Below are 22,200 nucleotides of genomic sequence, written 5' to 3' on the forward strand. Positions count from 1 at the left end.
ATAATGAAAAGCATTGGAAAAATATTTGTAAATAATTACATCTCATTACCCAGCCCAATTTTACTCTTTTTTCATCATAATTTAATATCTTTCACTGGTTATACACTTAGAAAAATAATCATTCTACCAAATGTTTTGATAATGATTTACAGTTCTGTCAATAAATCCTTGTACAACATGAACACTACTGGATCAACAGACCAGTTCATTAGTTACTGGCAAAATGTGCATACAACTTCCAAGACTGGAGTCCTTTCAATACTGATCATGAAATAGTACCAATATCATTCCTGAATAACTACATTAAGTACAGGTTGACAATCCCTTATCCGAAATCCTTGGGCCAGAGGCATTTCGGATTTCGGAATTTTTTTAATTTTTTTTTTTTATAGCCCACCCGGGCATAGATCACTGACCCACATCAGGGCCTGGGGGGCGAAAATATAATAAAAATTATAATAATAATAATAATTCATAGGTCTAGGTCGTGTTTCTCACTTTTGATCTTTTTTTCATTCTTGTATTTCTTTATTATTATTATTATTATTATTATTATTTTATTAGTACAGTACAGTACTACTGTATTATTGTTATTTTTATTAATTTTATTATTTTATTATTATTATTATTATTATTATTATTATTATTGTAGGGTTTCGTGATATAATGTTGTCTAGCACTCAGGATGGATGGAAACTCTAAGGTGGTTTTCTTATATAATATAAGTTATATGGTAGACAGTCTGGTGCTGGAGATGCCGTGTGGTGAGGAGCTGCTCAGTAGACACGTTCGGTGAGTAGCGTGTTGAAGGAGGTAGATGTGCAGGAGCTTCGTTAGAGAAGATGTTGCCTGTTGCTGGCCTCCAGGTTGAATGAGAACGGGACAGCGAGGAGCTTGCTTGGAAGAGGTGTTGCGTGTTCAGGAACCGAAAGCAGAATAAGAGAGCTGGTTGGTGAGGACGCTCAGAGAAGGACAGCTGGTGGGTCGCCATGCTCGCCGGCGGGAGCGAGGACCGCCAGGCAGGCGGAGGAGAAGCGAGGGCCGCCAGGCAGCGGCGGAGGAGGAGGTGTTGCGTGTTCAAGAAGAGAGGCCAGAATGAATCTCAATGGAGAGACAGAGCTTATATACACAGCAGCCGTGAGTCACCCGTGAGTCAACCGTGGGAAGCGCCGGTCTTTTGACTCCGTTGCTAGGATACTGTGGCATCTGGTGACGCCCCCCCCTGGGCCGCTCGTTTGGTTGCTAGGGAAGACGTAGCAGGTGGCATGCAGCTACGCAGTTGTAGGGGAGACGTCCACTACATTATCATATTATTTTATTTGGGTGTATTTTTATGAAACATTTTATTTACTATGAATAATCATTATTATTATAATTATTATTATTATTATTATTATTATTATTATTATTATTATTATTATTATTATCATCATTATATACCCGGGTGGGCTAATCCCTGTTTAATAAAAAAAAAAAAAATATTACCCTACAAAATTTTTTTTCGGTTTTCAGAGCTTTTCGGTTTTTGGAATTTCGGATAAAGGGTTGTCAACCTGTACACTAATCATTATACAGTTTCAGCCTTTGTAATGATTGTGTTTGTAAAATGTTGGAATCAGTCTTCTAGGATTAATCAAGGTTAATCATAGACAAAGTATCACTCAAAGTCCTCATCATCAGTTTCATCATCCTCATCTACCCTAGGAGTCTCATCTTCCTCATCAGCTGGTTGATTCTCACAAGTAGAAAGTTTGCAGACCTGTGAGCACTTCAGCCCATTGATGATACAAGTACATATTAGAAGACTGCATGTTTTAGTACATTTACATGCAAGGAGGTCCATTACCGTATACTTTCAGGAGCAGTGGCTAGACCTATCCAGTCAATTGTGAGCTCTTCCTGATCTCCAATATCTTCACGCTTCCAGCTGTGGTCTCTTGGTGACAGTACTTTTGGATTGCCCTCCAGACTCCTGCTCCAGATTGCTGTTTGATAATTTGCTTGTAGGATGAGCTTGTGTAAAGCATCTGCTCATGAGGGTAGCAGATGTGAGTTAATGTGTCCCTTCTTGGATGCAAACAAGCAATAGTGCAGTTCATTAACCTTAGTTGTAGGTGTTTTTAAGCATATATATCCAGCACATGAATGCTTCTAATCTGTTTATCAGTGACTGGGATACAGCCCATTCTTTTCCAAGGTCACAAAATATTTTCTGAATTTCTGAATCAGCTTTCAACAATTTGAGGGAGCTCACCTTCCCTAATCCAGCAAATATGCTGACAGCATCACACCCAGTGAATGAATACATGCCAATGATACCTTCACAGGCAGATTATCCAAGGACACTGGCAATTTTCTGCACCTCAATGTATTTTGTTCTGGCCTCACTTTCACATTTCAAGTACAGTAAGGCATTGATATCCTTATTAAAGGCTAGGAGCAATAGGAAAACATCATGTCATCTGCAACAACAACAACTGTTTCAAAGCCAAATGCTGCAGCATGTGCTGAGTGTAGGATGATCCGTGTATCTGCCTCTTCTTATGATGATTTCTTTCTGGGACAAACTCATACCCCTGGTCACTGATTTTGACATAAATCTTCACATGTAATGTACACAACTTTTACATGGAGTCTCTCAATATGCCTTTGTTGTTTCCACTCCTTTGTGACTTTTTGAGAAACTGAATGAGAGTACAGTATTGCTGTTTGTCGCCATTAGAAATGTTCTCTACTGTACTACCAGCTGTTTGGCTTTGATGTTTTTATACTAAACCCTGCCAGATGTAGATCTTTTCAACTGACTTTCAATATTTTTAATAGACATTTCCTGATAAACTTCAAACACTATGTCTATTTGATCACCATTTGATGACCTCATGGAGTGCCTTGGACAAGATTATCGATGCAATGTCTCCAAAAGTTTTCTGGTTTCCTTTAATTTTGTAATTTTGTGAGCAATGACCATTTCATCTATTACAGGCTGAGGCTAAGGGATAAGGCCTCAGCTGGAGTGACATTCAATTGAAATTCCCTGAACAGCTTAGACCTAGCCGTTTTTCTTGGTAATCCATCAGGTGTGGCAAGGGACCATGACAAAGGGCCTAGTGGGTATTCCAGAACTTCCCCCATGTTAAGGTTACACATCTGAGCTATCATTAACATACTGTCCAAAAAGTCCTGTAGTTGCTCTAAGGATGATTGGCCATTTTTTTAAACACTCGGGGCAGCAAGCCCGAAAAGCAATCCCGAATGTCTGGTTACTGTTTGGTAACCCGTCAAATGGATTCGTCAAATTCAAATGCAATCTCGAACATCGAGTTACTATTTAGTAACCTAAACGCAGCAACTCAAGAGGGTTGGTACACCTTATCCAAGATAAAAATAAACAAACCAGGTCGATCTGCGCGCCAAAATTGAAGCAGAAACACGAGTTGTGGAGATAAAAGTTCGTCTTCAAGAGAGAAGGCAGACATCACCACCAATTATGCCAGCGTCTGCACCAGCAGGGACACTTAGATCAACTGATCCAACATCAGGATCACTCGTGCCACCAACAGCAGCATCAACATCCAGTTAAAGGGGGAAGAGAAGGAAGCAGGTGAACAAGAGGAATGAATGCTTTACTGCCATTATTAAGAACAGTACACAAGAACTGAATGGTGCTATATTGGAGGCTTTAAAGACCTTCACTGGTATGTACTGTACAATAAATTATCAGCCCAATCTGTGCATAATGTATTTAGAGCAAGCATTAGAATTGTTGATCAATGGCATGTCAAGAGTGCAGTCATAATTCCACCTCTGGCTGTGGGCAATCAAGTTAAATTATGGAGACTTTAACATCAGTGTCATAATTGATAATGTATAAACTGTGATTTTTTCTATCTCTCTGTTTACTATTTTTTCTTAGGTACTTAATGAAGAATATGGAAATTATTTTATGTTTCAACATCTATGTTTTTTTTTGTTCTTTTGTGAAAACAAATACAGTAGATTCTTTCAACTTAATTTGTGATATAATGTCAGATACAATAAACAGTACTGTGATACTGTGTATTATATACTGTACTCATACTTATTTGGGAATTTTAATAATTCTTTTCTTTCACATTTCTTTTGTATTTTAATTACAATTTCAATAGAGGTACAGTACAGTACAGTACTTCTAAAATCTTTCAAGAATGCTAATTGCTATAACTGTATTTGCAATTTCAAACTAAGTATGATTACTATTAATTTATATACAAGACTGTACAGGTACTGTGATAAATTTTGTTTTACTGCTTGTTCTTATTTAGAGGAACTAAAATTGTTTATGGATTTCTCTGACACTTACAAACAATTTCCGTACAGTATTGTACTTTGAAGCCTTTAAAAATGTGTACATTTATTATTTCAAGCAAAATACTGACCTGTTTGAATGATATAATTTTAGATAGACTGTACTGTATTGTACTGTGATATATTTTTCTTTAGTCATGCCAGTGTAATCCCTTTTTAATTTTGTTTGAATTAAAATACTGTTTCAAGTTGTACTGTGATAATGTTTGGAGGAAATAAAATGTGTTATTTAAAGCCAAAAAATTTATTGGAAAGTAACCTTGATAATAAAATCTATTATCTAAAACAATTTTTTTACCAAACCAATAATGCTTCCATTTACCCTTACACTTGCTCTACTTTCAAACAAACTACATTATACAAATCAAAACCATGTATCAATTTCTACATCGATGTAGTTCAGCTGTGTTCCCTCCAGGGCTTCTAATAGGGATATGAGACCCATCAATGCAGCCAAATACACCAGACATCCCTGCAATGGTGTGAAATTCATCTATAAGGTTTTGTTTGTTGCCTGATTCTGGAAAGTGGATGTAATCTTTTGCCGTAAGGGTCAAAATAGTTGCATAGCTTCTGACAAACTTGCAAACTGATGACACAGAAATCTTCAAGCATTCTGCCATACTAATTTGGAAGCTGCCACTGCTAAAGTATCTCAATACAGTTAGCAGTTGCAGGTGTATGGAATACTGCATCCTGAAGGATATTTATATACCGGAATATATTTTTTATTTACTGTTCTGTCTAAATTGCATAGGTATCTTGATTAGAGAAAACAACAGGTCTCCTGTGATGATATATATTACTGTGTTACATTTTAAGTTCTTAAGAGAGTCACCCTCCGTAAAGTGCAACATATAATTACTGGTGATATCCACGTTAGCCGGAATAATTGGTGCAGAGCTCTTCCAATGATGAGAGACTTCCAGATACCGGTAACAAGAAAAATCCCACATCCCTAAAAATTTTCCGGTTACATGTAAAAATTTCCGAGTTTAAGGATTCTTTCATCCTCAGAGACCCGGGAAAAAACTCGGAGAGTTTCAGGAAGTTTTTATAAAAATTTCCTGAAAATGTGTCCGACATTTAGCCTCGAAATTTGCTCCAAGGCCTTGAATCAAATTTAAGAGATTTTTTCAGAATAAAAAAAAAAAAAAAAATTTCCCCGTTTTTCAACCCTAAAAACTTGTTCACAGACCCGGAATGTTGAAAATTTTCCCGGAAAAACTCCGAGCCAATTTCAATTCTGAGTAAGTATTAACGAATTCTGGATAAAGAAGATATTACTGCACTGTAATTATGGCCTGGTAGTATTATTGTACATGGGAGGTGGGTTCAGGGGTTTTCATGAGTGCTGAGTACTGTACGTAATGCATAGTGGTGATGTTCCCCACTCCCCCTCTTTTTTGCATCACTGCATAACATTGAATAAATACCCAATACACTTCTAAACAAATACCAAAATTTAGAGTTTCGGTCTACAAAGATATATTTAGTCTAACCTAACCTAACTTTGCCTAACCTAACCTGACCTAACATAACTTAACCCTATTATCTTGTAGACCGCACACTATAGTAACACCAGAATTTCTTGCCTCGTCCTTCTTGAACTCTTGGCATATGTGGTTCAACTCATTCAAGAAGTTCATGGATGCATTCCTTGGACAGCCTGTACCTCTTGATGAACTCCTCCTCAGAGAAATAAGCAAAAGGATTTTGATGGTCTCTAATAACAATACCAGAATGCTATAATGCCAGCCTGAAAAAATAAAAACAAATCTAATATCTATTATCTATATATTGCGGTAACTCCTGTACAGTATATAAGATAAATTACTTTTGATAATACCTTACAAGCGTGTTGCATAGCTATTACAGAGAATTTCTTTCAGAAATTTGTCCATAGTATAAATAACTTTTGTTTATTGTTGTTCCAATGATGTAAGATAGGACTGACACGATTTAAATCGAGTGATTGAAAACATCATTAATAAATTTGGGCACTTTATTCTAACCCTGAGTTCGAACATTTCATCTAAAAAAATATGTTACGTAACCTTTTCTAAACTTACAAATATTGGTAGTATCTAAACACAACCGGAACAACAACCCAAACAGTGAAATACAGCAAGAGAAATTTATTCCATGGTAATTATCAGTGTGGGTCACAGATCACATTTGTTGTAAACTATTACCTCAGTAACCTACCTAGTATGTTTGGCTCATCTTATATCTTTCCTATATAATATATTGGCGAATTGAAAATGGCATTACATCTATCTATCTCAAAGAAAAATGCATTTTTTAACATACTTGAAGCTATAAGAGGATGATTGTAGGAATGCAATGCTTGATAAAATTGGAGACGGGCGATGGGGAGATGAAAAATCTTCGGAGTTGAGAGTAAAACATCACAGGTACACAGCAGTCTCTTAGAAATATACTGTATACATTTGGAACCACTTATTAGGACATTGAAATATTTGTTTTTCTTTATTATCTCATCTTAATTTACATATACCCGTATCATATTTCAGAGATGTTTTCTCTTCATATATAACTACAGTCCCTCCGACTTATGACGGGATTTCGTGTCGACGACCAGGTCGTAAGTCGAAAATGCGAAAATAATACAGCTGCTCCCCGACTTACGACCGGGTTAGGGACCCAAATCCAGGTCGTAAGTCAAAAATGCTTAAATAATACATAGAAAATCTAAAATGGGTGTTTCTTTTTCTTCTCAGCACCACAAAACTCTCACTTTTAAGCTTGCCAGCCATTTTAAAGTGAATTACAAATGAAAATTTTGTCAGTACAGTACACAGCGCAATCACTAACGTTGGGACTCGAAAATATGTAATTTGACAAAATTTTGGTATGACTGAGGTGGTCGTATGTCCGGGTGGTCGTAAGTCGAGTAGGTCGTAAGTTGGGGAGTAGCTACATAGAAATTCTAAAATGAAATATGGCATAGTAAAAGTAATCAATACTGTAATGAAAAATGAATAAAGTGTTACTGTGCACTTACCTTTAATGTAGTCAGCTGAATGCACACGGGGCCTCAATAATTTTTTAATTAAACATGGAGACTACATTAATTTGATGAAGCAGAGGAGGAGACAGAGCTGGGTTGGTCATCAATTTCGCTTTCTTCAGATAGGTTAACATACTTGCTTGTTGAAGGTATTGGATCATCTTTAGGGAGTGAAGAGGCAGCAGTGGTGGGGCGTGAGGAGACAGCAGTGGGGGACTTCTTAAAATATATGTCCAATTTAGACTGAAAAGTTTCCAAAACGCTCAACATTTTGATCCATTTCTTCAAACATTTGCATTCCCTTATTAATAGTAGCAAATGCCTCTGCCATTAGTTTCACTGAAAACTTTTTGGGGGGTGCAGCTTCTTCTTCTACATTTTGTCTCTCTTCTTCCTCTACAATTTTCTGTGCATCCAGTTCAATAAGATCCTCGTTACTTAGCTCTTCTGCTACACTTTCAACCAACTGCTCAACATCTTCATTATCAATTTCTAACTCCAGCTGTTTACCCAACTCCACTATCTTGTTACTAATCTCAGAAATTGCCTCATCTTCATTAAATCCTTTGAAACTATTCACATATCTTTTCAGGACCTTCTTCCATATTCCATTCATGCACTGACCTGTGACCTCATCCCATGCTGCAGCTATGTTCTTTGTACATTACAAAATGTTATAGTTCTTCCAAAACTCTCTGAGCATTTTCTCACCTTCAGTAGCAGCAACAGCCTGAGCGAAGGTCATACGTAAATAATACGCTTTAAAAGCAGCAATAGCACCTTGATCCATGGGTTGGATGATAGAGGTAGTGTTAGGTGGAATGTAGACTACCTTAACATCAGGGTGCAGGTCGTCCAGGTGTGGTGGGTGTCCCGGAGCATTATCTAAAATTAATAAAATCTTGAACGCATCCCCTTGTTGCAGAATGAAACAACTCGGGAACCAATCCTCAAACAGTCATCCATGCTTTCTTATTACAGTACTGAGATAAAACACTGGCAGTGTGAGCTTGCTGACATTTTTAAAAGCCCTTGGGTTCTCTGAATGATATATCTGAATGATATATCATGAAGGGTTTTACCTTGAAACCAGCTACATATCCCCCCCCCCCCAACAGAAGTGTGATTCGGTCCTCGAATCCCGGCATGGTTTTCGTCTCTTTGTGGATGTATGTCCGTTCTGGCATGCGCTTCCAGAATAAGCCAGTTTCATCAACAATAAATATTTGCTCAGCCAAATAATTTCCCTCCACGATGACACGATCTAGCTCCTCCTTAAAAGCTTCTGCAGCACCCACATCAGCACTTGCTGCCTCTCCACTCGCCTTTACACTATGCAAACTGTAACGGTTCTTAAACCTTTGGAATCACCCATGACTTACTGTGAAGCTTTGGTCGCACTCATCTCCTGCCTGCTCCTTCAGGCTTTCGAAAAGGCTTCTTGCCTTAGCCTGTATGGTTAGAAGGCTTAAGGGTACACACTTTTGCAACTGATCTTCCATCCACATGACAAGTAATTTTTCCATCTCATGAAGAGGACCTTGTCTTTTTTTCGTTATTATTGTTCCCTTTATAGGTGCTGATCCTTTCACTACCTCACAAATTTGTTCCTTGGGCTTCAGAATTGTTGATATCGTCGAGTGAGAGAAGCCTAGGTCGCATGAAATGGTTGCTACCGTTTTTCCATTTTCATATTGCATTATTATTTTCATTTTCATCTCTAAAGTAATTGACGGTCTCTTTTTCTTCTCAGCACCACGCGAACTCTCACTTTTACGCTTGCCAGTCATTTTAAAGGGAATTAGAAACAAAAATTTTGTCAGTACACAGTGCGATCACTAATGACAACAACGACGCCAAAACACCAACTGAGCGGGCTATGGCATGGATGCTGTACACCACGAGGCAGCCCAGCCTACCCTGTCGTTCGGTATTAGAAAATACGTAATTTGAAAAATATTTTATACGACCACGGCGGTCGTATGTCCGGGTTGTCGTAAGTCGAGGAGCACCTGTAGTTTGAACATTCGGGATAAGTCTTTCAGGTGCCTACCCACACCCAAGGACTTATCCCGAACTTTCCAACAATATTTTCGGACTGCCAAATGGTAACCCGACAAAATTTGGTTTAAAAAAATGGATTACAGCTTGTTAGGCACTTTCGAGTTACTAATAAGTAACCCGAGTGTTTAAAAAAATGGCCGTATGTCTCCCCCATTAGATTTTAACCTCTTTGTCTTAGTTGCCTCAGCTTCATCTTGAACTTCAAGATGCCATAAGATTCCTCACCATGAATCTTTGCCTGTTTTAGATCCTCTGCTACATCAGATGTTTCATTGAAAGGATTCACAAATTCACCCAAAACATCCACAACTGCAGAGACAGTTCTCCCATCTTTCAGTATTCTTGGTTTGTGTAGGCCTGCATGCTGCATGTCTTGCTTGTTGGAAGTTGAAATACATCACATAGCATCATGAAATCTGTACTTCTGAATTTTGCTGTGACATAGTGATGACTGTTTTGTGAAAATCAATTGCCTAATTGATTTCAATTCAACTCAGTGTACCTGATGTAAATTAGCTTCAAAATATATTATGACACCCCAGAAATTCCTATTGGATAAATCATTACACAGTAGTCCATAAATAATCTAACATATGGTGACATTTTAATAACATTTAGATTTTTTTTTTTTTTTTTGACAACATATGTAAATTAATGATGTGTACACTACATCATTGATTTTTGGTAAATTTTCTTCATGATAACTTCCAAGTTGTACTTGCAACCATTTGCTACTCTTTGAGACTGCTATCATGCAAATTTTTAATGCCTATGGGTAGACCTTTCAAATGATACCAATGAATTTTTGCCACCTTGACTGGTAGAGATTAGGATTGGACAGTTCAGCAATTTTTGGTTCCATTTCAAACACCCCTCCCTTCCCACACCATAAAAAAAATCTTGGGTTCATATCAGTTCATATATATTTTGAAATGTTTCTGGATAATTAAATTCATGCTTTTATATTATAATTTATTTCAACAGGAAATTAGGGGTTAATATATCCCAAAATGATTTTTTTCCTCATAAAAGTAAACTAATGTGCTAAATACAGTATACAGTACTAAGTTAACTTTTAAGCCATATGTTACAAGAGGTTTATTACATCTGTTTGAGGAAAAGTCCCCCTGTTGTGCATACAGGTAAATCTCGAGATACGACATCCCGATCATCGATATTCTGCTTTAATGATGGTCATAAATTAAGACCATCTCACTATATACGCTCAAAATAACTCACTTTAACGATATCCATTGGTTGGATTTTTTTTTATCTCTAGTGCAAACTATGACTTGTATACTGTATGTAGTAAGTCCTCGTATAACGTCGTCCTGCTTAAGAGTTGTTTCGGTTCTTCGTCGCTAAACTTTAGAGACCAAAAAAATTCGTTTAACGTCCCGGTGATTAGATACTACGTTGTTTTGCATTGTCATGGACTACTTTCTACGGTGCATCAGCGCTCTTGTCTGGCCACGCTACGCTCTCTCGGCTCGGCGCGTTGCCCTCACTCGCGAAACATCACAGCGTCCCCAAGCCAGCCTTTGTTACAACTTCATATCATTCATGTGTGCTTACTTTTGCTCTAAAACTGTACTCTAACCATTTAAAATGGCTTCCAAGCACCCATAAAATATTACCGATGCTAGTGTAGTGAAAAGGCAATGTAAGACCATTACCCTGGCTATGAAAATGGATGTATTAGCCCATTTTGAAAAAGGGGAACGTGCTGTGGACATAGCCGCTGTGCTTGGTCTAACCCCCACAACGGTGTGTACTATCCGGACCAACACTGAAGAGATTAAGGTTAATGCTGGAAGTGGTTCTTCTCTGAGTGGAACTAAGACAACTCATACCAGAAGCACTGTGACAGAAAAGGTGGAAAAGATGCTGGCAATGTGGATGGAGGACCAGATACAATGCAATGCCCCTGTCAGCCTTATGGTTATCCAGCATAAGGCCAGATCCTTGTTTGACGACATGAAGGAAACAGGGTGAAGGATCAAAGGAAAAGACCTTTACGGCCAACCGAGAATGGTTTCAACGATTTAAGTACCGTTATAACTTCCACAATATTAAAATGACTGGTGAAGCTGCCAGTTCAGATACAGCTGTTGCCGAGACATTCCTGCCAGAATTCAAACGGATTATCCAGGAAAGAGGCTACTCATCGAAGCAGGTCTTCAATGTGGATGAGACTGGTCTCTTTTGGAAGAGGATGCCCGAGAGGACCTATATCTCCAAGGAGGAGAAAATAGCGCCAGGTTTTAAAGCAGCAAAAGACTACTTGACGCTGCTGCTCGGCGCAAACGCTGCCGGCGACTTCAGGCTGAAGCCTATGCTGATTTCTCGCGCTAACCCACGGACCCTGAAAGGTTACTCTAAGGATCACCTTCCTGTCATTTACAAGGCAATGAAGGGATACTGTGCCAGGGAGAACCTTGACTTCAAAATTCTTCTGATCCTTGACAATGCGCCAGCTCATCCTCCCAAACTCGACGATTTGCTTGACAGTGTAAAAGTTGTATTCCTGCCTCCCAACACGACAGCACTGATGCAGCCTATGGACCAAGGCGTCATCGCCGCATTCAAGGTTCAGTATTTACGCCCAGCTGCTCAAGGCTACAGACGGAGATAATAAACCTACGATCCGAGAATATTGGCGTGGCTTCAACATTCTTCATGCAATTGACAACATTGGCAGGTTTCAGAAAGTTGCCTGAATGGTGTGTGGGGTAAATTGTGGCCCAGGTTCTTCAACAGTTTTACGGGATTCACGGACTTAGTCCCAGCAGTGAATAGGGATATCCTCAGTTTGGCTAGACTGAAAGGCTCTGGTGAGCTGGAATCAGAGGATATTGAGGACATCCTGGTATCCCATACAGAAGAGCTCATCAATGAGTATTTGCAACAACTAACAGAATACAGTCCCGTTGAAGACGAAGAACCTCAATGGACGCTAACTACGAAGAGGATGGCAGAAGCGTTCAACATGATCCAGCAAGGTATGCACATCCTTGTAGATTACGACCCAAACAGAGAACGTAGCTCAAAGATTCAACGCAGCATTGATGAAAGTCTTGGTTGTTACACTGAGATCTATAAGGGGAAGAAGAGTAGCACCAAGCAGTTAACACTGGATTCATTTTTTTGTTGCGGGATGAGAGAAGCAGCAGCAGCAGCATCTTCACAACAGCTGGCAGCCAAGGAGGAGCACACAGCAACCGAGGAGGAGCAAGCAACAACGGAAGAGGAACAAACATCAACGGAGGAGGAGCAAGCAGCAGCGGAGGAACCCCAGTCAGCACAGAAGAAGGAGGAGGCAGCCGCAGAGTCTCAGTGACTCACCACCCTCCTCCGCTCCTGCCATCTGCCTCCTCAGCTTCACTACCCACCACACACTCGCTCTACCACCTCCGCCCATCGGTGAGTACCCATACAAACTTGGTAGTTGTATATGCATGCACTATTTTCTATAGAAATGGCAATACTTTTCTGTATATGTAATGTATTTCATGGGGCAAAGGGAGGCTCAGGAAGGTAACTCCCGTATTTTATCTATTTCTTATGGGGAAAATTAATCCGCTCAACAATGTTTCGTATAACGTTGCATTTTCAGGAACGTAACCCCGACATTAAGCGAGGACTTACTACTCAAAATAATCGCAGTCTTGCAAGGATTCCAGGATTGGAAATTATACTTTTATACGTCAAATCAGTGAAATTTTGTAAGGAAACAGTATTTAGCCATATGTACAACGCATCTCAACCTTCACTTGTAAGCCTACCCACACGCCGCCACATAGCCAACCCGTGCACTACAGCCGTGTTTGGTTATTTGTCGATCGTAAACCTGCCATCGCATGGCTCCATGATTATCGGCCAGCATTGCACTTGGCATCAGTGTTTTTCCTTTTTCTTATATAGTGAGAAGACAGCACTAATATTTAGATTGAACCGTGTTATGGTGACTGTGAAGTGATATTTCTGTGTCTTTGTGACTGTAAAGTGCATCGACTTTTGTTTTGAAAATGTGAGCAGCGTTGGCCTCTATCATTTTTTTGTCATCATCATTCACTCTGTTTTTATGACTGAAGTGAGCAGTGTAACTTTGAAATTGTCTGGGAAGGCCAAGACAACCGTGTCTGTGAGATGAAGCATTACATTGTTAAGCGGCATGAGACTCCCCAGAGGCTGTGTGGGAGTCAAGAGTGATGTCTCCACTCCACCTGCAAGAGTCCCCTTAGCCTTGAAGGGGGCATATGATGATGACCAGGCTTATTCTTCACGATGAGGTGAACATTGTTTAATTGTTTTGTACTGACAGTAGTATTGTAGGAATTGTTTTGTTGGTGAAACGTGTGTTTGGGGACTTACTGGGAACGTATCCCATTGAACCCCAGGTTATAATGCTTCCTATCTATGATAATTCACCTAGCGATGTTTTTTTCCGGAACCTAATCCCATCGTATCTCGAGGTTTAACTGTAACTGTTCACTTTGAGAGTTCCAAATTGTCTCAAAACTACTTTAACAGCATTGTGGAAAAATCAAGGGGGGGGGGGGGATGGTACACCAAAACATGTTCTCCTGATCACTAATGGACAAATTATGTAATATTCTGTTCCCCTGTGCACACTTATTGCCTAGTCACCTCAGGCAATTAAGCTATCTGCTGCTATTTGAATACAAGTGTCAAATACAAGCAATAGCTGTGCAGTCCTAATGAATAGATAAATATCTAAATACCTACCACTTGACTGTCATCTCACATGATCTGAGGTTAACCCTCCCAGCATTAATGGAAATTTGTTCTAAACAAAATTTCACTAAGAAAATAAAGACCTGTATTTCCATCCAGGGTTATGTCCCAGGCTCTCATCACTGTAAATTTGTATGTTTGGAGAAAAATTTAACCTACTGACACATAACCAGGTACAGATGCTCCCCGGTTTACAGAAAGGTTCCGTTCCTGGACCCCATCTGTAAGCCGTAAATGACCCTTCCATAAAGTAAATATGTACTGTACCCTGTACTGAATCACAGACGGTGTCACACGAGGGGATACGCTCAGCCACCTTACACATAATCCTCCACAAATAGTGTTGTTATGCCGTACTAGTTACCTTCCATACTAACAGAAACTCTGCGTAACACGAAAGTTTTTTAATGGGACTTGTGGGAAGCATTCTGAAAACCAAGTGTTCAGTAACCCGGGGAGTACCTACTGACTGTTATAGAGAGGAGTTCTATTGGTCAATCTATTCTGAATCCTCTTCTTTATCAGAAGCATTGCTAGACTCCTCCTCCTCCTCTTCCTCTTCTTCTGATTCCTGGGATGAAGAGTAAAATGGTACATGGTTAATTTCCACAATAAAAATTAATTCTAAAAATAAGCCTACAATGTTTTGAAAAAATATATCCATTCAGCAGGCAGATCATGGAATCTTGCAATTTCAATAACTTATGTTGCAGCCATGATACTGATTGCTATGTTATGAACTACAGGAGCAATTTCATATATGTGATGCATTTGTAGATGAACAAGATATCCTAAATTACTCTCTCTAGACACAGTAAAACATTGTCTTATTAAAAAATGCCAAGGTTAACTACATACTATACAATCCACCAAAGCTTCCTGGTATCTACTAGAGATAATAATTTACAATGAAGACATTTCTTTACTTTCTCCTAAAAACAAATACTTTGCAACATAGGTAGGTTAACTTTGAAAGATAAAGACGATATCATAAACTTACTTCCTTTTCATTCTTCGTTTCCTTCTTTGCCTTCTTCTTGAGTGGTTTATCATCATCACTTGAGTCATCTTCAATGAATTCCTTGGATTTAAAACCTGCACCTGAACCACCTGCTTTGGTTGGTGTAACTGACACTGGTACCTTCTTTTGAGATGGAGATTTCTTAGGTGTTCCAGAGGAGGATCCTCCAACAGATATTTTGTATGCTTTCATCGCTTCTTCATACTCTTGTTTTGCCTCGGCTGCTTTCTTTTCCCATTCCTATTGAGTGAAAAGGTGTTTTATTTTCTTATCAATATTGTCAATAGTATTAAATTTTCTACTGGTCAATCTATCTTTTTCCAAAAGATCTCATCCTTGAGGATACACTTTTATCCACTCATTTTATATAGACTTCTTCAGCCACACATTTTCTTAGATCTTTATTCTTTACTAACTAATAATTATACTGGTTCTTGTAATATATACTGACTTTACGAAGAAGGTACTGTACTGTTAAGAACAATGCCTGTTAACCCTTTCTAATTGTGCATTATGTCCAAGGTAGATTTCAACCCCATGTGCATTTATTTGGACAAATTCTTCAAGAAATAAGTCATTATATGTAAAAAAAATTCTTGGTACCTTTTAGATAAACATGCCTGGAAACAAAAATAAATAAATAAAAAATTACAGTAGTACCCCGATTTACGCAGTCAATGCAATGGGTCACGGGGTACCGCAGAAAGTGAAAACCGCATAAAGTGAACAACAGAACTTATGGGATTAATTCCAATAGAGACTGGCCCGACCCCCAAACTCCACTTTTTCCGACATAATACCTATGTTGTAGTAAAAATAACATCTTAATTTTATGATGGTATGCACACACAATTAATATTTAAGAGAAATACAGTCACCAGGTTAATGTCCATTCAAATAATGGACTCAAATCCCCCCCCCCCCTCTTCCCAGCTCACTAGCTCCTACCCCTCTGAGAAATGTTTGGGCGAAAACACTAGATTTTAACGTTTAGTAATAAATAATACCTCAGACTAAAGTTAGGATATAATTGACATTTCTGGATTCCTTGCAGGTCAGGGAATATTTTGAATGTAAACTTCATATATTTTGCACAAAAGATAAAATATTTGCTTTGTGTAAACCAAATTATTACATTAGATCTAAAATTTGTATGTCTAATGCAAAATCCATGATGTTTATATTCAAAATGATCATCATATTGTAAGAATTCCAGCAATGAAAATTATATTCTGGCCGAGTAATTTGTATGAATTTTATGAGCTAAAACAAATATCTTCGGTTAATAAAAAAAAAAAAAAATATTCTTCATGACACTATCTGTCATTCAAAGTACCCCACCTTGCCTCCCCCCCCTCCTCACACTCACGCCAGCTGGGTCGGTCGGTCCCAACCCTCCCCCCCCACCCCGCACCTTCCCTCCCTACCTCGGCTACAATTCTGCCAGCAATATTAACAGATGCAAATGTGAAAAGAAAGTTATCTATAAATCTTCATTTGTATCAAGTATTTGTAGATTTAAATATAAATGTTGCAGGCACAGCATGCCCTTAAAATTCACAGATTTTTTTATTTGTGGCCTTTGATTATTTGCGGATGACACCCAGGATGTACCCAAGAATGTTTGCAGGTGCTCTTAAAGTCTGCGGCATGTTCGCAGCCCTCAGCTCCGACCTCCCTCCGCTCTCCCCTGCTTACTCGTTCGAGGCAGATGGGGAGCACTTGTAACTCTATGTCATTAATAGATAGTAATGCTTGTAAGAATTCAGAAATGGTTACTGCTTACCGCTACCTCTGAAGAATTGGGTGTCTGCCATATGGATCTTAATCAACTTGGGTTATCCTCATCAGTACTATATTGTAATTATAAATCCAGATTTTATATTTACAATAATTATTATTTTTTAATTAATGAAAAATACTAATAATGTGTTTAAGTAAGCAAAAACATATTTTTAATTCTAGAGTTGGGTTAGATAGAATTTAGCCTCCTGGAGGCGGCAACTTGGGAATTCATTAGCCTACGGGAGACCAAAACTTTACATATAAAACACAGGCTGATATTTTAGCTGTTTTTCAGACATATAAGTGCATCTTATATGCCATAAAATACGGTACATTTCTTGCACATTCCACAATAAAATTTTTCCCATTATCAAAGTTAACCTGACATTACCAATGTACCTCAGAGTATTACCCTGTACTACACTCAATCTCTGCTTTCCCATTACCACCCATTTCAAAAGAACTTAAACATCCAAGTTCATTTGCAATTTTCACAATCTAAACTAACTTTAAAGAGCAAATGCCTTTCTTTCAAGGACTAACACATGCTCTTACTTGCATTCACTTTCAACATCCTCATACATACTTTACCTTTATAATTTGCTCATTACTAGATTCAGCCATAATTATGCCTCAACTGCATATTAAAATTGACAGCTTCTATTCCGGGCAACCATAATTCTATCTTACTGCAGAGTAACCTATTCCAAGTTTTATGAAAGTGCATTGAACAACCATGAAGTCTTTACATATACCTGGCAAACCATTCCATAGCCACACCATTTGCTCTCATATAAGCAATCCTTCCCTGTGCAAACTTAAATAATACACATCATTTGATAACCAAACTTTTTACATCCACTTCAGTTTACTCTACAGTATCATGCTTTTTAACTCCGAAGTGCACCACACAAAATTATCACCCGTCTCAAATCTTTCTGAACAAACGGCAAAAGCCTTTGAAACAATTTTTCCCCAAATCATTTCTCTTCAACACTATATAAGGTTTGTTTCTGGTAGCTTTACTGATTGATCAAATGCATAATAGAGAACCTGATACATTCAAACTGCTTTAGAACAGATTTTTACTACATATGAGAGAATGTGACTCATTGGTGACTAAATTTATGACTATAATCTCTTTTTTATTTATTTTTTGCATATTACTCTTTGAATCATGTGCATGAAAATATAATGAAATTTTTGTGAGAAACCATGTACAGTACATACATGTATGTACAACCTTATTCATGTGTAAAGATTTACTATGTTTCCATTGTAATAATTAGTAAAAAAAAATTTAATACTCGTTAAATGAAGGATTTAGGTAAAAACATAATTTGAAAGGGAAAGGGTGAGAACAATGAGGACTTACAGTTTTGTCTTCAAGGGCTCTCCACTTTTGCCCTGCCACCTTTGAAATTTCTGTAATTGAAATGCCTGGGTTCTCCTTCTTTATCTGTTCTCTGTGTTCATTCAGCCAAAGGAAGTATGCTGACTGGGCTCTCTTGGGTTTATTTTCATCCCTTTCCTTCTTCTGGCGGCGTTTACGAGGTTTCTCAGACACGGTTTTGGATTTTTGTTTCTGGGTATAAATAAAATTCTTTACTTCACAGTTCTATAACAAAGTAATCTTATCTCTTTTCAACACAAGAAAAATCAAATTTCCTTACCTTTCCTCAAAATTCAAAGCAAAAAGATGAAAAGGATATTTCAATCACAATGACTTCTATTAAAGCTTAACTCATTCAAGTGAGTCATAACTATCAGAACACAATCATTTTTGTAGCAGTTAGGTCTTGTGTTTCCTGCCTTTAGATTTTCAAACTGTATGATTGATTGTTATATTCTTATGAATGTTTTCTCAGCTTTTAGACTATTTTGTGGTTAGTTGAGGTGTATGTCCCAAATACAGTCTTAGTTTTTTGTGTATTAAAATTGTGTTTAAACAGGTCTAAATTTAGGGTGCATTAATCATTGTACAGTAAATTGCACATCTCAATTGGTTATTATAATTTTACAAAGATAATATCAAACATTTAGGGAAATAAATACTGAGGACTTAAGACAGCGACAAAAATACCAGGCCAGTCAGTTTTCTAGAAATCTGAATTAATGAGTGAACAATAGAGCATAAAGTGAACAGAATTTGAGGTAGCAGAAGATGCTTATACCTGACGTAGAGAAGATGAGCAGTAAATTGAGGTTCAGTGCCTGGTAAAAATAATCTGTTGTTTAGTTGTGTAAGTTATTGTTAATAGAGTAGAAACTTACCCTTTCCCTCTTCTCTTTCTTTTTCTTCTCTCCTCCTTCAACTAAACCACCTTCCGAATCACCAGAATCAGAACTGTCACCAGCATAACTATCGTATCTGTAAAAGAAAACAGTATGTATATGAAGCTGGGCAAGTGCAAAAATTTCTGAGCTGCAATACAAAGTATTATCTCAACACCAAAGTGCATTAAAAAATGCAAGGAGAGAAACTGAATTAAAGGACACAAAGATGGGAAGGTACAAGGACTCTGAGTTTGGTTGTGATGCACAATTCTTGATGTAAATGGAATAAAAAAATAAAAAAAATGAAACACAAGAAATGACATATTTGAGGAAGAAATGCAGATGTAAAAGAAATGTCTACCAGAGAATGAATGAGGGTTTGCTCAAGTGATATGAACATATTGAAATACTGTGAAGTAAAAGATAAGTAAAAAATAGTGTATACTACCTGGGTAATTCAGAGATAAATGATAAGAGGGCTTAGGGAAGAATGACAGGAGAGCAAGGAGCCAAGTAATTTTTAGAGGGGCACATTACTAAAGGGTAATGCTAGGTTAAGTGAATCATCATGAGTATATCTGATATGTATTTGAAGCCCTGTTGTGGAAGGGGAATACTACGTTCCTAGAATGTGTTAAAACAAATTCAACACAACTCACAAGTGTGAATTTTATATATTTTTTTCATTCATAACAAATGTACAATGCGAATTAATTCTTTTTAGTAACAAAACTTACTCTTCGGCCACATCACTGCCTTCCTCCCCAGGTGCAAAATCTTCATCTTCACTCGAGTCTTCTTCATCATCATCTTGATCACGCTCCTTAGCTTCCTCACGTACTCGTCTCATGTATGGATCAGGTTCATCAGCATCACTATTATCAAAGTCATCCTTTCTACTTCCCATTTCCTGAAAGAAGAAAAATACTGCATTTTTGGAAATGCCTGATATAATATATTATTTCCCTGGAGGGAAAATATTAATTGAAAGGAACAGAAATATTATTATGCTTAATGCTGCACTATTGGTTCATCTTTTTTTTAACGGTAGATAGATACAACTTGCATTTTAAGATAATACCAAGAAAAAAATTACTGAAGCAAATGGAGAAAGGAGTAAGTGATAGAGAGAAGAAGGAACATTACAATCAATAATCCAGAAAAGAATATTAATTATTTTCATCAGAAGCATTAAATTAATTCTGAGGTAGTTACTCCTCTCCCATTCCCTGGCCAAATGCCCATGTCCATGGGTCCATTTGGGGGGGAGGGGGGGGGGGGAAGGAATTGGTTTCTAACCCCATGAATCACACAGTTTTAAAGAGAAAGGTTAATTGAAAATTAAGTTAATGTAATCAACTGATTTAGGGAAATCTTAGTTAAATTTAATTAACCTGTATTTTAAAATAAAATGAGTCATTTATTAGCTTCATTGTTTACTTGATAAAAAGTTAATTAACTTAATCAACCAAAGCTTGGTGTCATCCTTGTTATCGTGTCACCAACAACATGTGTATCTCACCTTGCTTGCTTCTCAGAAATAATTACATGTGTAGTACCATGCCATAAAAATTCTCTCTTCTCTGAAGTCATGATGTGGGAAACAAGTTAAAAAGTAGGATTGTCACATTTCAGTTCACATTTACACAACCATGAACTAAAACACTCACCATTTTTCCTCTGTTCTTGATTCTTAGTTTCTTCTGATTTACATAATCAAAGAGGCGATTGTACTCGCCCTTCTCAATACTGCTAAAAGTATTGACAAGTCCATTTTTAACCTCCACCTATGTAAAGAGAAAATATATACAGTACACATATGAGAATTAATTTTTACTTATTTATTTATTTTTTCATCTCAGGCTAGGGGAACAAAAATGCACAGAGCTTAAGATTTGGTTAAATACACTTTAATTAAATCACTTAATTTCTCACCTCAAAATCAAAAGATCTTGTTGTGGAACCAGATCTAGCAAAGTTCACAGAGGATATTTCATCAAATCTGATATGGACAGGTGGCTTGTGAACATATATGATGCCTCGCTCCAGTGGATATAGATAGCCAGCTGCTGCCTTATATGAGCAGCTAATAGCAGGGGTTCCTGAGTGTCTTTGGGAAGAAAGGATCGTGTCATTAGTTAGCTTACCATTAAAGTCTTGTAGTCAATACAAAAACTGCTTTAATCTAGTATTATACACAACATAACTGTATTGATTTAAACACCTTGTATGACATAACCAGCCCTCTATAGAAATACTGATTACTGTAGCTGCAATACACTTCTGCACTGTCACTCATCAAAGTACAGTAATCAATTTGTCTATTTCTGTCCATCTATTGGCTTTTATACTCAAAGTAAAAGAGTGAGCTCCTTGCTTTGCCCACCTTGACATCACTCTCTAACTTCTGACAATTTAGTAAACAAACTACAGTGAAATAAACATTTTATGGACTATTTGGAGAGGAAACTTCATTATATCAAGGGCCCATTAGATGTGAAACCTCCATCTAATGAACTGTATAGAGATGAAAGTTCATTATATTGTGGATCCTTTAGATGTGAATCCCCATCTAATGGATTAAATGGAGAGAAAAGTCTGTCATATGGAGGTTTCACTGCATATAAAACATTCTTTCCAGTCAAATCTAAATTTCAAACTGAAATTTAGCAACAAAAGACAACTACATTCACCTAAAAATACATTCTTCATGTTTTCAATTCAGAAATGTTAAATTTATGATAAGCACAGTGAGATTATCAAAGTCAAGCTAAATATGAGTGTGTAAAGCAATGTATTTCTGTCAAAGGATCCTTCAGTTTGGTCTAAAAGGAAACTACTGTACTGTATATTGAATTCCCTCATTATCCATCAAATTTTTAGTCTAAGCACCAACTCTTTATCAGATCCCTTGTAC

At 37.6% G+C, this 22,200-nt stretch overlaps 1 protein-coding gene across 4 annotated transcripts in view; it reads right to left on the reverse strand.

Moving 5' to 3' along the window:
* Nucleotides 1-22,200, reverse strand: part of LOC121872987 (FACT complex subunit Ssrp1-like) — a 42,028-nt gene that overhangs the window by 8,231 nt on the left and 11,597 nt on the right. Inside the window, exons 8-15 of one of the 4 annotated variants that reach the window (XM_042376187.1) lie at nt 21,219-21,393; nt 20,954-21,070; nt 20,021-20,193; nt 19,281-19,377; nt 18,382-18,591; nt 15,201-15,461; nt 14,667-14,771; nt 4,639-4,816 (exon numbers count right to left, since the gene is read on the reverse strand). In XM_042376187.1, the coding sequence (XP_042232121.1) occupies nt 14,700-14,771; nt 15,201-15,461; nt 18,382-18,591; nt 19,281-19,377; nt 20,021-20,193; nt 20,954-21,070; nt 21,219-21,393 (1,105 nt within the window). In that variant the 3' untranslated portion in view covers nt 4,639-4,816; nt 14,667-14,699. Of the gene's footprint in view, nt 1-4,638; nt 4,817-5,497; nt 6,104-12,216; nt 14,772-15,200; nt 15,462-18,381; nt 18,592-19,280; nt 19,378-20,020; nt 20,194-20,953; nt 21,071-21,218; nt 21,394-22,200 lie in introns of those variants that run through there. The other 3 variants (XM_042376188.1, XM_042376189.1, XM_042376186.1) reach the window with 3 other exon arrangements.

The sequence above is a fragment of the Homarus americanus genome, unplaced genomic scaffold (genome assembly GCF_018991925.1).
Source record: "Homarus americanus isolate GMGI-L3 unplaced genomic scaffold, GMGI_Hamer_2.0 scaffold11022, whole genome shotgun sequence".
Taxonomy (NCBI): domain Eukaryota; kingdom Metazoa; phylum Arthropoda; class Malacostraca; order Decapoda; family Nephropidae; genus Homarus; species Homarus americanus.